Consider the following 10,523-nt stretch of genomic DNA (forward strand, 5'->3'; position numbering starts at 1 on the left):
TCAGCAACAAATCTAAATCTTCAGAAATTCTCTTTCCCAGTCTCAATTTGTTTCCATCACATCCATGTTTGCTGTAGGATGGGCTCTCACAGGTTTAACTTTCAGCTGGGGAACACACAGCAGCTGGCCAAAGGAAACCCAGGCAGTTATTGCCCCCTGGCCACATCACCTCAGAACACTCATACAGTCCTCTTTGAAGACATAGAATATTGAACTCCATGGACTCTCATTATCAAAATGGCTGTGCTGCACTTGTCTCCTTGTTACTAATAAGAAGCTAACATATATAGTGGTGACAATGAATACTGTTTATTTCTTTAAAAAAAAACAAAACAACTTACTCTTAGCAGAAATCCAGAAAGACCACGAAAGAGGATTAAGATGAGATATCAGCTGCTCAGAACCCTTTTCATTATGCACCATTTTAGGCCTTGTTGTCTCAAAGTCTTATCTTTCAAAGCTACAGAGTCCACAGCAGATACTGACAGAGCATTTTGAAAGACAAGCTCTGCTATCAGAATTGACATGTCCATTTCTCAGCTAGTTAACTGGAAATGCTGTACGGCTTGAGTTAGCACTTGGCTTTGAAATCCGACAGAAAACAAGTCTGCTGGGGACTTACCCTCTCACAACTGCCAACTAATGCTGTGAAGTCTCACCACCGGCTTTAATCTTTGTAAGGAGAATGCAAACCAAACCCATTAACACAACTGCACAGCTGGGCAATAAGAGAAACCATTTAAAAAAAGCCTAAAAAAAGAAATCTGTGAAATCATCAAATTAATTTAGAGACCAAATAAAAACCCTACAGAGCCAGTCTTTTAATACATAGGAAGAAAAGGAACAGCAATCGCTAGGCACAACCAAATTAACATTCCAGCTTAACTGAGATTTTTTTTACATTTCTTGAACTTTTCTATTTTTCCTCTACAACTTCAGAAGTGAATTAAACAGGCTCTTGGTTTTTCACATTCAGCTTTCAAGACTGAAGAAAAAAAAACCAACCCCCACATCCGAGAAGTATTTGGTGTCTGCAAGTACTGTGCGGCCTGCCAAATCTTCAACGTTAACACTAACATTTCCCTAAGCCAACGCAAATACCCTCCTCAGGGAGGTGGTGCCTCCCAAGGCAAACTGTCATCTATGGGTTATTTTTGGAAACTAAACAACTGTCAAGCTGTGCTTCTCTCAAGGCTTGCTTCCTCTTCCAGTTAGCTTTGGACGCTGTGGAAGTTTTGGATTAAAATAGTTAAGTTGAAAGGGATTTACAAAGACCATCGAATCCCACGGCCTACCACTTCTGCTTGGACAACGGGAGGCATGGAGATACATCCCGGGCAGCTCAACAGTACAGCTGCTCAGTTTCAGTGGTCCTAAGGCACAAGACGAGGAGAACCAAGGATGATGGAGGTCCTCTCAACCTAGAAGTGTCCAAGGCCAGGCTGGATGGGGCTATGAGCAACCTGCTGTAGAGCAAAGTGTCCCTGTCTATAGCAGGGAAGTTGGAACCTTCCAATCCAAACCATCCTGCGATTCTATGATATACCTAGAAATTGATGACACTTGGACAAAATTTGGATAGATCCATCTCAAAACCCCACACCTACGGCAGGGGATTTGGACTAGAGGATCTCAAAATGTCCCTTTCAAAGCATGCTACCCCTGTGACTACTGCACTGCTGAAGCACTGTGCCTACCTATTTGGCAGCCAAGAGCTGCCATCCTCACATCCACTACTGCCATGTGCAGGTCAGACCCTGGCACCTTGGTCAATTCTGTTTTGCTCTATTGACTTGCCAGCAAAGAAATACACGCCACTCAGCTTTCCTACAAAAGAAAATGTTCCTCCAGATGTAAAAAGAGCAAGCAAAGGTTGAATCCTGTGACAAGCTTGAAAGACAAACAGGTGACAGCAGGAACAGCACTGATCACATCCTCCCCTACAGAGGAGGCAAAGAGCAGCTACTTGGCACCTGCAGCAAAAGGGCAATCTTCTGAGAGCCATCAACATGCTGAGTTGCACATTCAGCACCTGCAGAAGAAATAGACTAGTCCCTGAGTTATAGATTTTGTTTCTCCTAAACAAAAGAGGAAGTGAAGACTGGGAATGAAGCTGCTTGCAAGTGGGACTGAAGCGTGTCTCCTATTTGCTAAGATCAGGGTGACAAAAATCCTTCCCTGCAAAAATTAAAACTGAAGAATTTCAGCCTTTTCTTCCACATGCGACAGGAGAAAAAGCTTCTGTTTGAAAGCCACGTGCTTACAGACCCAACATCAAACCTGTTTGCAAAGCAGACTGCATCACACCAACTGTCTGATAGCCAGGGTCAGCTCAGTGGTCTAACATAAAAAATTAATCAGCTTCCCATTAAAGTTAACCATAAAGATCAGGAGTAGATAGGTCAGTGTTCCATTACATCTCATGCCCACAACAGCAAAATGATGTAATTAAAGTCTTCTGAACCCACAAAACTGCTGTGACTGAAAGATGTGTTTTCTCTGGAAGCTCCCAGGCCTGAATATATATGCACTACATAAACACATAATGACGAACTCTTAATCGAGTCCATCATAGCTAGTTATCTCTTGTGCTTATTTCCATAACTACCAACCCAAGGGATAAATGCACTGTTGCATCCACCACACCCAAATTTAAGACTGCATAAGTCTATGGAAGATGGTCTGTATCCAAGTTACGTGCAAGATGGAGCATTTACCCGACTGACAGCAGTAAACTCTGCAGCACTCCAAGCAAGTGCTTGTTGCCACCACAAGGACAGCATGTAAAAGACTCAGCACTGGGGGGGGGAGGAACAAAAAAGCAGCCCACAATGCTATACACTTAGCTCTGATGCAAGATTGCCACCTTGAGGATTTCAGAAGAGAAGCAAGAAGTCATCAGCTCATCTCTATGAAATGTAATTATTTTTTGCATGAAGTAGATGTGTTTCCCCTCTTCCTTCCCAATTCGAGATGATTATTAATTAGTTTTGTAATCAGGAAAGCGAAAGCCTGGAACAAACTGGTAAACACTCTTCTGAACTTCCCAAAAAGGTCTGCAAACCCAGCAGACTCCTGTTTTCTTCTGTTTTGCTAATTGTATTGCAAGCACTTGTGGTTCACATCATCTCTGGGAATCAGGACCGCAACTCAGAGCAACCCTGCTGATATTCAGAGATATCTGAATATATCTGCTTATTTTCAGATCCTAGTGATTTTATTTTAGGTATACATACTACTGTTGGAACCCAATGCAGGATTTAAGGCTGCACTGTAACTAACACTTTATGTCAGGGCATTGACTGCCCATATATCTCACATAGGAACTCATTAACAACTACTAATTAAAAACAAAACACCTACCTCCACCACCTCTGAAAACTGCATAATAATCCTCTACTATGCATAAGTCGACAAAAACACACAGGATCTGATATGAATACAGAGATCATCCTCTTCATGAGCAAAAGTATGCAAATAACTTCCCACAAGTGGTATTTCTTCCCATCAGCCTCCACTTATTATCTTACAGTTTCATATACAGCTGGAGATAGAGAATCTTACCAATGGATGCTGCACAAGAGCCACGAGCTTTATCTGATCCTGGCTCAGCTCTGAATTTGGACTAATGCTATCACACCCTTTGCAGACTTTATTTCTATCAATATCTGAACAACTGTCACTACTTATCCTAAAACTTCCCAGCTCAGTCATTTCATAAGAATAGTTAAAAGACTCGAATTCACACCAGTTATTGTACATCTCAATTAACAGATACATGTTTAATTTTTGAATGTATTTTTAATCAAATGCCACCAACACAACTAGAAATTGCAAGTAATCAGCACTAAAACAGTAAGCCTGATTCAAGACAGTTACACTGTTCAATCTTGCACGGAGATGCTGATGATGTGCATTCATCTCCAATGCCAAATGCAGGTAAATCCTGTGGGGCATGAGCCCCATTTCAGCAGCCAGCCTACAGTAACCTCATAATCATCCTATTGAGGCTTCCCACAGAATTAATTTTAAGGATAAAATATCCCATAGGTCTCCTCTAGAGTTAGAAAATGCCCTTAGTTCCACCAGCTTGTCTTTTCCACCCACAGCTGTCACTCAAACGACCATAACTAAATGGATGTATGATTTCATTTTCTGCTGCTATGAGCTCGCCAACTTGGAAAGAGAAGGTCAAGACAAAAACAATCAGAAACCCACCACCTCCATTACATGCCAGGGACCTTTTTATAGCAGCCATTAATGAGGGTGGTGAGACACTGGAATGGTTGCCCAGAGAAGCTGTGGATGCTCCCTCCATGGAAGCATTCAAGGCCAGACTGGATGGGGTTGTGAGAACCTGGTGTGGAGGGAGGTGTCCCTGCCAATAGCAGGGAGTTGGAACTGGATGATCTCCAAGCTCCCTTCCAACCCAAACCATTCTATATCTGAGCAACAGTCCCTTCTTCACATAACTCCACAGTAACCTCCTTGACTAAGCCTAATGCGAAATGAACAACATAAAACAGAGACAAGAACTTCACCTTGGAACAAACAAGAGCAGAGGTTTGAAAACTGAGGTTTCCTAAGTTTCATAAGAATAGGCAGCTGGTTAGGGATGATAGTGCTAAGAACTAGTTAAAAGCTTATGGGAAATAACTCTTGATTTCAATTTTTACTAGAGAGACAACCACAGATTTTGTAAGACGTTGGGGCAGCCCCAACACAGGGCATCAAGTTCCTCTATGTGACCAGGGATGAAGTCAGACAGGACACTGGGCTGTGGCTGAGGGTCAGGATCAGACCTAGTGAGGTGAACCAAGGTCAAACACAGCCTAAGGAAGGCCAAGCTGGGCCCAAGGGACCAGCTGAGACCAGGCCAGGACATGAGCCCACAGGGGTTTGGTGGGACCATGGCTGGGCCTGGCTGCAGGAAGCAGCCTGGCTGAGCCCTCACTATTTCAAGGGCTGAATGCCCCCTGCACATGTACAAGCAGGGTTGGGGAGCCCAAGGCAGACACTAGTCAGAGCCAGTAAGACCCTGCAGTGCCCTGGAAGGAGACAGCTCTCACTGCAAACACACAGGTCTTTTGGAAACGATGAGATTTCCAAAAGGCAGATTTTCAGACTGACTTATGGTTTGCTTCTAAGAAGCTTATCAGATGCTATTTCTTTCAGTTAATTACCAAGCATTTAAAGACTTTTCCTGGAAGAAAAGAACCTGAGCTTCCCCAGACATGAGATCTTCCAGGATCACAAGGTCAGCATGCCTTGGAGAACCATTTTTCTGGGCTGTATTTTCTTGGTTATTTCTTCCAGCTTGCCACTGCATCACTCTCTCACATAAGGCTGCTTTCCTCTCCTTTGATTAGCATCAAATTGAAGCCCTAGAATTCCACTTTATCATCTTTAGGGAAAAACTTGGAGAGAAATCTAGACGATTGAAATCTGCATCAAGTTGAGCCTTCCCCCTCTTATTCTCTTCACTTTTGTACTTATTTTATTCAGCGAAATTACTTGTGAAAACAGCTTCTCCCAACAAGTACCACAAGGCTGGTGCATGACTACCCAGATGTGGTATAAGATTAGACAACATGCTGCCTTCAAACAGTGCACAGCAATCCGGCCTTCTACAAAAACAGTGGCCAAATATCTTTGCAGACCACAGAAGGGCTCCGTAGAGCTCCATTTTCCTGTACAGAGGTACAGGATAACTAAGAGGTAGAAATACAGCTTATTCTCAGATACTACAGTGCTGTAATTCAAAACCTGTGAGCAACAGGAATCTGTTAGGAGCTTGGGTACAAAGGAAAAACATCATGAGGATGAGGAATTTTAAGACTGCCATACACACAATGACCCCCTTCTAGAGCATGAAGAGAGCATCTCTTCCCTACTGAAAGGATTTACCCACTCATCTCCCAGCAAGTTCTTCACAAGGAGACAGGCTGTGTTAATAAGACTTGTGGTACAAGGCTAACCTGAAGTCATATCCTCCTCTTCCATCAATACTATTGCAATGAAGGGACATGGTCTTGAAGAGACACTGTGACAGACAGATCATGCCCATCTACAGAGGGCGTCTCATCAGGACTGGCGTGGTCCATCTCCCTCTGTGTAAAGATATAAACTACATCATATTTACACAGCCAAGCTACCGTTAGGGAAGATCTCATGGTCATTTCACAAAGTACTGCATGTGCAACTTGGTAACCCTTACTCTAAATAAACCTTTGTCTTGCAGTCTGATTTCTGGACACCTGATCACAGACTTTCTCCTACGTGTAAGTATATCTATTACTGATTTCTCACAAGATCAGAAGGTTTAGTTAATCATTTTCAAAAGAGAACATTTCTATGTAGCATCAACGTCAGAGTGTGTGTTCATCCCTCAGCAAATGCCAAGCTGAAAGAAACGATGATACTTAGGAACACCTATGTTTGCACTGCAGAATCACAGCCTCTAGACACCACAGTCTTGGGCAGTAATGACCACTGATGTACGTGTCTGCAAGACAGCACAAAACATAAGTGCAAACTCTGTTGTGATGCATCTTATGTGCAATCATCCAGACTCTACAGATCCAGCACTGAAGGATTTCCTAAGTCAGAAGCAGCCTCTCTCCAATGGCCATGACACATTTCTGTTACGTTTATTCAATGCTTTTTGAATCCATGTAAACTTTTAACATCTCCAACTTAGGATTCACAATTTAATTAAAGAAAAAAACCCACCCAAAACCACTCCTGATGTTTCTGAACCTTTAATACCTTTAATGGCTACCTTTAATACAGCCAGCAGCTTCCTTAGTGCTCCCTAGCTTATGTAATACATAACACTGAACAACTGCTCACTGGGACCAAGATATTGTACAGTATTTACAGATCTCTACTATGTTCCCATTCAATCATCTCTTCTCTAGTCTGAAGAGGCTGAATCTATTCAGTCATTTCTCACTGAGGAGCTCTTCAAGAAACTCTCCCCTTGATCATCTCATCTCCCTTCTCTATCATTTCTAGCTCTATTACTTTTTTTGTTGAGATTAGGGAAGAAACTTCAACTCTCAATCAGACGTGTTACCCTACTACCCAGACTAATAATAGCAATAGATCCTTGTACCATACTGTCTTTGCTAGCCCAAATAATTTAGCATTGCCAGCCCATCTCATTAACACACCATTCAGCTGTTCTCCAGATCAGACAGCCTAGATGCCTGTAGAACTTCACTGCCATTTCCTCCAGGTGAGTTATTATTCCTAATCTAAGCTTATTGTTTAAGTAATTACCCTGCTCTGTCAGGACTTCCTCTTGCAAATCCAACAATCTTCTTTCTCCAAAAGAGAAAGTTTCCCCATGCTCAGTGCTGAAACAGCAGAGCTTACAATCAAGGATGTGGTGTGATGCAGGCAGGTGGTTTTGCATTAATACAGAGAAGCGTAAGACTCTTCCCTCCTTCAGCGATCAGATGCAAGATCCTGAATGCTTAACCTGCAGCTTCACAAAATAAAAGGCTTTGTGAGATGTACCAAAGAGAACTACCAGTATCTCAGTGCTTTCCACACCCAGCTGCTTCTTTTTGAGGAATTACAAATAAGTATTGAATAAAGACATCTATAACTATTCCACATACATCAGCACACAAACAGAATCTCTCACAGAGCACAGGAGGCCTTGGGAATCTCACAAGATTCACTGTGCTACCAGGAAATCCAAACTCCTCAGCCATTAAGAGCCTCACTCATCTCCCAGCACCACAACAGGGAACCTGACGTTCTTCACACCTTGCAAAACATGGGCAACGGTCTTCAAGTCACCCAGACCTCCTAAGCAAGTGTCAGGGGCTCAAAACCAGCAGCCAGGCACCTCTGACACCACAACACTCTGCACAGTAGGGCTGTCTCCTGGGAGCATCAGGCTGCAGTCCAAGGAGATGTAGCCCAAAGCATTTCATGCTCAGGGGATCCTTCAGAGCCACAGAGCTAAAAAGCCTACAAGGAAGACAGGAAAACATGTTAAAAGCCAGTAACTCTGATGGAAACCTATTTATGTAATCAGAAGAATCACTGAAAGCTACAGCTTACCAGAAATTGCTGCTTTAATACAGAAAATGTGTGTTTGTGGCAAAGAAATATACAGTCCACTGGATATTATTCAAACAGGCCTACAAAGACAGGGATGAATTCTGTCTTGCTTATACAGGAAGGGAATTTGCTACCCAAGGACTTAAATCAGCATTATACTGATATAACATACAAGCATACATCACAAAGACACTGTTAGTACAGTTCAAATACATCTTTTCAGATTAGCATGTATTACTCAATTTAAAATCAGCGGGAAAAGATTATTCACAGCAGAAGTATATGTCTTGGAACATAAAACTTATATTAGTATGTATGAACCTCAGCCAAACCCCCCTACAACATTTACTGCATGAAATAGGGCCTTTCAATCCTCCTTGCATTAACTTTGCTAATATACAAGCACTGTTGTTCTCAGAGTCCTGTTGTGTTTTCTTCACCAAAATGCATTAACACACACAGGGACCTGTTACCATCATACAGTGAAGCTCCTGCCACCACCTCTTGTGCCATCCAGATAAAGCACCAACAACATACTAGGATGTGCTTCAATTAGGTTTCCACCTCTACACACCCACCATTCCTCACAGTGCTCATCCATCTTCATGGGCACCAGAATTCCTCAAGTGTAATATAATAGATAACAACCTATACAACACCAAGGAATTACACACTATCCATTAAAAAGCAGCAGCCAGCTACAGCATCCCACAATTTGCACAAAAGGGAAGAAGTCTCTTACAGAAACTATTAGGAAACTACTGTAGAATTCAGCCAGGGGAAGAAAGAGCCTCAGTATGATGCAGATCTATACTTCTTTCCTAATATATTTTATAGCTCCCAAAATGAGCTCTAGTTTGCATGCCATCTGTCCTGCATCATTTTGGGTGGGAGGCAAAAAGTGATACAAGCCCTTAAAATGTAGTCTCCACATCTCTACAGGAAAAAGTGAAAGATGCAAGACTGACTTATAAGCTAAAAAGAGAAATACAGCATCAGTGCCCTGAGAGGGAAGATGGCAACAACACCAGGAAGCATTTAGAGAAATCCTCATCTACAAACCTTCTGTCTCCAATGTGCTGCACTGCCCTTCCACCACCATGCCCTCCTTCCTCAAAGCCAAATCATTTCAAAGAATGGCCCGGGTTGGAAGGGACCTCAAGGATTATCAAGTTCCAACACCCCCACCTCAGGCAGGGGTACCAACCTCCACCTTTAATACTCAGCCAGGCTGCCCAGGGCTCCATCCAACCTGGCCTTGAACACCTGCAGGTACAGGGCATCCAGGGGAAGGTTATATCTAACCAATCTGGTGGCCTCCATGTATCATCCCAGCCCTTCTACACCGCGCCTTCTTGGACATTAGGAAGGCTGAACGTTAAGATAAACTTGTCCCTAAGGGTGGCGAGGCACTGGTGCAGGCTGTCACAGGAGGCATCCAAGAAACACATGGATGCGATATTGAGGGACACGGGTTAGTGGGTGTCAGTTGAGCCAACCTTAATGATTCTGACTCTCACATGTCACACAGAGCTCTGATCTTCACACACTTACACCTGCCACACGTGGAGCATCCCTCCCACCTCACACACACACCTTGACCCCATTCATCCCACTGCAAAGCCCACCCATCTCCCCTTCCCCCACATCACGCTGTGCCCATCTCCGATCCCCGCCGGTTCCCCACGCACCGCCCCTATCCCCGTTCCTCTCCCACACACCGACCCCATTCCCCGCCGCTCACCATCCAACGAAACGAACTGCCCCACAGCGGAGGAACCGCCTCCGCTGTTCTCCACGAACTGCACCTCGGACACGATGATGTTGTCTTCCAGCACCGAGCCGCAGCCCGTGCACACCGCATCCCCGCGAGCAGCGTCTACCTCGATCTCCGAGCAGCCGCACGCGGCGCACACCCGCCCGCCCGGCATCGTGCCCCGCTGTCCCGGTCCCGGTCCCAGCCGCACACCCGGCCGCCTCCCGGCACGGCCCGGCCCGGCCTCAGCGCAGGCCTCGCTCGCCGGGACCGGCACGGGGAGGAGCGCGGTGACGGCCGGCCCCAGCAGCTCTCGCGAGACGTGGCCGCTCCCTCCCTTTGATGGCGGGGCGGGCTGTGAGGTGGTTACATCCCCACAGCGCTCAGTCAGTGTCCCGGTTTGTCCCCACAGCCCCTTGTCACCACAACAAGGAGCCCGACCCATCCAATTGACTCTCACATGGAGCTTTGCAGGTTCTGGGCTTCTGTGAAAGAAAAAGAGCAATATCACCAATATTGCTATAGACACAGTCTGGCTCCCTTCTTACTTTCTTCTGTTCTGAGGTGGATCTGTGAAAATATGTACTTTAGGTTTCCACAGATTCTTCTTTTGGAGTTTTCATCCTCATCCCAAAATTATTGGTTGGTTGATTGTTATCAGCCTTTCCTGGGAGTCCCAGGCAAGTTT

General features: G+C 44.5%; 1 protein-coding gene across 1 annotated transcript in view; it reads right to left on the reverse strand.

Moving 5' to 3' along the window:
* The window catches only part of BRF1 (BRF1 RNA polymerase III transcription initiation factor subunit), a 152,113-nt gene extending 141,985 nt beyond the window's left edge, over positions 1 to 10,128 (reverse strand). Inside the window, exon 1 of the mRNA XM_015865581.2 lies at positions 9,824 to 10,128. Coding sequence (XP_015721067.1) covers positions 9,824 to 10,010 — 187 coding nt within the window. The 5' untranslated portion in view covers positions 10,011 to 10,128. The remainder of the gene's footprint in view (positions 1 to 9,823) is intronic.
* Positions 10,129 to 10,523: the final 395 nt, after the last annotated feature.

This window comes from Coturnix japonica, chromosome 5 (genome assembly GCF_001577835.2).
Source record: "Coturnix japonica isolate 7356 chromosome 5, Coturnix japonica 2.1, whole genome shotgun sequence".
In the NCBI taxonomy this organism is placed as follows: Eukaryota; Metazoa; Chordata; class Aves; order Galliformes; family Phasianidae; genus Coturnix; species Coturnix japonica.